General features: G+C 44.2%; 1 protein-coding gene across 1 annotated transcript in view; it reads right to left on the minus strand.

Annotated features, from left to right (window-relative positions):
* Nucleotides 1-3,117, minus strand: part of LOC112349960 — a 5,893-nt gene extending 2,776 nt beyond the window's left edge. The window contains exons 1-6 of the mRNA XM_024685265.1: nucleotides 2,710-3,117; nucleotides 2,587-2,650; nucleotides 2,160-2,536; nucleotides 1,521-2,069; nucleotides 1,387-1,444; nucleotides 1,157-1,263 (exon numbers count right to left, since the gene is read on the minus strand). Coding sequence (XP_024541033.1) covers nucleotides 1,157-1,263; nucleotides 1,387-1,444; nucleotides 1,521-2,069; nucleotides 2,160-2,536; nucleotides 2,587-2,650; nucleotides 2,710-3,117 — 1,563 coding nt within the window. The remainder of the gene's footprint in view (nucleotides 1-1,156; nucleotides 1,264-1,386; nucleotides 1,445-1,520; nucleotides 2,070-2,159; nucleotides 2,537-2,586; nucleotides 2,651-2,709) is intronic.
* Nucleotides 3,118-5,066: the final 1,949 nt, after the last annotated feature.

Here is a 5,066-nt window from a genome sequence, read left to right on the forward strand (position 1 = left end):
TGATAGACTAGGGACATCACCCACCCATTGTACTGGCATCAAGAACAATGCATAGGCTATCCATTGCCATGGGATGAAGATTTAATGCTCATCTAATAGAAAAACATTATGTGGGTGTGAAATCTATATCCTTTTAGGAATTGCATGCCATATTTGGCATTGAAAATGCTCAACCTCTGTATTTTCCAGGTAATTCCTTGTTTGCACAGTCTCATGCTTCTTGTTGGGCACCACAAGACTGCCAAAACAGAATATAGATAGGTAAGATAGATAAAAAATGATGACATCTGTATTTTCCAGGTTGTACATTTAAGTTTTTTGTCAGAAAGAGAAATAATAAGTAATGTGTAACAGCAGCAATGTTGAAGAATGGTTGTCTCCAACTCAAGAATCCCTCTATTGATAGTGCCTTATAAAATTTCTAACGAGTTGTGGACATATCAGCATAAACACCACATGAAACGTTGTGTCCAGCTTCTTGAAATTGGGCTAAATCCTGAATCACTGGGATTTATAGGCTTGATCCTTGCCTAAATGATACCATAGTATCCAGAGCTCCATCACGTGGCAGGCACTCAACTCAAGCAGAAAAGCTGTCTAGTGTATATTGCACGACAAATCCATACTATATCACCTAGTATAAAAGAAAGCTCCAGTCTAGAATTTGGATAGGGGAGCTCTCCAACACAAACGTGGCAGGCCAGGCAGTTCGCCGCCATCTCCACAGTGCATCAGCCTGACATTCACCAAAGCCATGCAATTGAACCCTTCTTGATTCGCCTCCCTGGCACCTTCTTTCGAGGAATGCAATTGAACTTGATTCCCCTCCGTGGCACCTTCTTTCAAGCCTAGATCGCGGGGTTTGGGTCAGATTTCGACTGGAGATGGCGACTCCTCGTCAATGGCCGAATGAATGCGTCGGCATTCTCGTCAAAATGTAGGCTCAATCTTATGCTTTTCACAAAAAGATTTGAAACATAATTTCATCCATTCATAGCATGAGACCTAAGTATATTGTTTAAATTAATCCTTTGAAAATTGCATATGCTATAATAAATGCAGAGAGCCTCTCATAATTCCCTCTGAATATTTTGCCCATTTTAAACCATAAATTTCTGTGTTCCTGATCATAATATATACCACCTGCTGCAATTGCCTTGACGATAGCATTGCGTATTTCATCAGCGCTGGCTCCCAGGGCCCTCTGTATTTTGGGAGACTCTATCAACTTCTCAAGAGCTAGACATCTCTTCCTAGTCCCATCTGATGCAACAAAAATCCCACTCTTGTTCCGATCTGTAGCATTATTTGGGTGACTATTTAGAGTGTGACCTACAAAAAACAGCTTTAGTAAATACTTCCACCAAGCAAAGATAATTCACTCACACTCTTCTGTCCACGTTTTGCAGTCAATGTCTAGAGCCAAGTGATCCTCAAATATTACCTGCGCAAAACAACACAAAGAAAACAGAATTTTTTTTTTGAGAAACACATTCCAACGGAAAAAACACTGTGCGTACGTGAACAATGTAGACGATCATGGCACCGAACGGCACTTTGTTTCTCAGTTGTTTAGGGCCGCCGTCAAAGTAATGCTCCGGAACTCTGGACTGGAATTTGAAGATTAAAATCAGCCCTCTCCATGCCAGCTCCCTTATTTCTCCCAGCTCGGATTGCGAGCAAGGGACCCCATCCGGCTCCCACTGCGCGTTCCTGCATAGCTGCACGAAATGGCCGCTAAGATCCTTGCCGAAAACGGCAGCGGCGGCACGGTAGAGCTGGCGCTCGTCGCTGCTTCCCACTGGCACCGACTGTGCGTGCTCCACGATCGACTTGCCCGTCGAGCACAGCGTCTGGAGCTCGGCATGGTCCCGCTGCCCCTTCTTCGTCAGTGTCCAAGTGTAGATCAGACGGCCAATTTGCAAGCTTGCATCCGTAAAGTCCATAACGTATGGAATTTCGCGAGGCCTGTGCTGGTAAACGAGCGACCTCCTATGCACCCAACGCTCCAGAGGTAAAAGAAGGCTTTTGTCCCACTCGAATTTGTGCGTCACTTCTGCGTCCACCTCCTGCCAAAATAAATTAATAATTAAAAAAAAAAGGAATAAGAAGCCTTAAGAGTCTCATCTGTGTTTTGCAAGTCGAGCTAAGGATTTTACCTCTAACACCTGACGGACGCCGGGGGTGAGGTCGATCGACTGCCACTCTACCATCGGCAGTTCCTTGATGCAAACATTAAAGACCCTGTCGATGTTCTCCCTGGGTAGCAGATAGAAACCCTTAAATCTGCATGCGTGCACCGTGTCTAGGAAGAAGAGCAAGACGTTGCCCAGGTGCCCCCCGCCGCCAGCTTTGGCTTGAGCTAGGAAAGCGTCGAGCCATTCGAGCGGCTGCTTGTTTACCTGGACCTGGAGCTGCAGCCACGCGAAGAAGAGCACGCAGAGTTGCTCGCTCACATCAAACAGGCGCATGGCATCCAGAAGACATGTTCGCGTCGAGAAAGTACAGGGAACTCTAGACATGAGCGACACAAGATCTGCACAGGCGACTGGTTATAAAGTGAAAAGGAAAAAAGGGAAGCCATACGTGTAATTCCTTCCTCTGAAGACATCGCGTCGGTGGCTGGCGTCTGAATGTCTCTCTCCTTGAGCTGCGACCATAGAAAAAAGCTCTTTTACCGCTTTCCCACAAGAAATCTCGAGAACTCACCTCTTCAAGCTTGAGTACAGCGTAGTGGCAAGGGAGCACGAAGGACAGCAGTTTCCGGTCACCATAACGTTGCTGGTTGGAGCGACCTCGCTGGCGCATGAAATAGTCCACAGCGATGAAGAGGTGCAAGAAATTCTCCGGGATGGGAACCCGGAGGACGTGGGCGATTGCCATAGTCCAAATCTTCCACTTGAGCTCCGACACACTCGACCCATCTACATCGTAGAACCACGACGCCCCTGCTGAAGAATCCAGCTCCAGCCCAAAGCGCTCGAATGCCCCTGCCACCACTCTCAGCAATCGGGTACCTATGCTGCTCTGGAACCAATCGGACACGATCAGACCGACGCGCGGATCCCACCCCACCGCCGGAGTCATTTGCTCTGGCTGAGTCCATCCCACATCCATTAGCCCAATAGGTGGTACTCTTCATTCAAAGGTCTATTTATTGTATTCTTCACAAAGAATATTAAAGGAATATTTTACTAGCAGGAATATTCTGGAAGGATCTTTTTTGCTGTGGCTGGCCAGTGGGCGCGCGGCACGGCCCTGGGCTGAAGGAGCGACACCTGTTTGTTTTCTCCCCAAACTCTGTCTTTGACCGCAGCCGCGAAGCTTCAAAGCTTTTGGATTTACCCCAGCTCCTCCTCTGCTCCTCTGCGGTGGCTTCAGGATTGGATTTGCGGTGGTGGTGGCCGTGGCATGGGTTTAGATTGCCTGCACTTAAGCAAGACTTAGAGTAGGGAGCACAATTGCACCCACAACCTTGAAGCAATTGCGCTCTCTGCCGTCTTCTTGTGTATTATACTTCTATACATATTGAGGGAGGTATTCACACCCTTGTGTCGATCATCGTCCCCAATCAAGCTGGCCCTGCGTTCCCTCCACACGGCCATAGCCAAGCCCTAAAATTCAAATCTTCACAAGGACGTACACCTATCCTAACCCTAAAAAAGAGTGGCCACCCTGTGGATTTGATAGCCACAAATGCAATATGCACTAGTAGTCCTTGCTCTTTGGCTTGGTTTTGTCAGGAAGATGCCGTGTGAAGCAAGTGTATGTCAATATTAGAACCTAATGAAGAATTACTGTGTTGACGCAAAGCAAATCACCACCCAGCCACCACGCCATTGTTTACAGCTGTCAGCACGTTCCACTTCCACCAGGTCCAAAAGCATGTTCCAAAGCCTTTGATTACTTGTGAATTAATCTCTGTAAAATAAATTGACTAAATTTAACTTAGTCATATTTTAATTAAGATTAATGCCAAGATTATAACAATCCTCCCCTCAACCTCAACTGAAGTCCTTGTCCAGAAGGACTGCCTAGTGATCAATTACTTCTTGGGGCTCTAGTTCTATTCTCAGTTTGAAACATCCAAAAAAAATCTACTCAAGATTCATTCCTCATCAAAACACTTTTTAACTGGTTGACATAAAAAACTGGGTGTACTTTTGCAACTTCACTTGTTAAGCCACTTTACCAATACGTTCCAAAGCTTTATAAAGAGGAGATAGCTTATTATTTCTCTAATCTCTTAAGGATATAATGGTTGTACAACTTTATAATACTGGAAATATCACTTGCACATAAATGAGTCACTAACCTTGAAAGTTTGATGCTCATTAGTATACCTTTTAGCTTGGTCTTGATTTATTTATAAATTCCTCTGGCATACATTTAAAATTTCATCCAAATCTATGGATAAACCCTTTTCCTCACCATCCATCTTAAATCCTTGAGAGCTAAGTAAACTAAGCTCAAAAGCTGTCCTTAGATGACGACCATGCATTGTAAAGTAAGGTGTCATCTTGGTGCCATTACTTTGGCTATTTTTATAAGCAAACTCTACAAGAAATAAAAATTTATCCCACAGCCAGTATAAGCAAACTCCACAAAAAATGAAAATTTATCCCACTATTCTTGTTGCCTATGAATAGTGCATTTAAGTATGTCTTCAACCACATAGTTGACTCACTTTTTGTCTATTTATCTAAGGATGATCCCTACTACTTAGTTTGATGCCAATCTTTATGAGTTTTGTAAAGCTTCTCCAAAATTCATTTGTGAATTTTGAGTTTCTATCACTCACAATCTCCACTAGCAAACTAAACTAAAGAAAAACACACTCAAGGTATACCACAACTAAGTCTATACTCTTCATTACCTTCTTTAGAGGAATCAATTTTACAAACTTGGTCAAGAGATCCATAATGACTCAAGCTTGTTCATTTTGTTTAGCAAATGTGTGATAAAATCCATGGATATACTCATCCATCTATCATTTGGGATAGACAATGGCACCAAAAGCCCTGCTGACTTTTCCCTTGGCCCCTTCACTTGCTGACAATTTCACA

Source organism: Selaginella moellendorffii, unplaced genomic scaffold, assembly GCF_000143415.4.
Source record: "Selaginella moellendorffii unplaced genomic scaffold, v1.0 SELMOscaffold_44, whole genome shotgun sequence".
In the NCBI taxonomy this organism is placed as follows: Eukaryota; Viridiplantae; Streptophyta; class Lycopodiopsida; order Selaginellales; family Selaginellaceae; genus Selaginella; species Selaginella moellendorffii.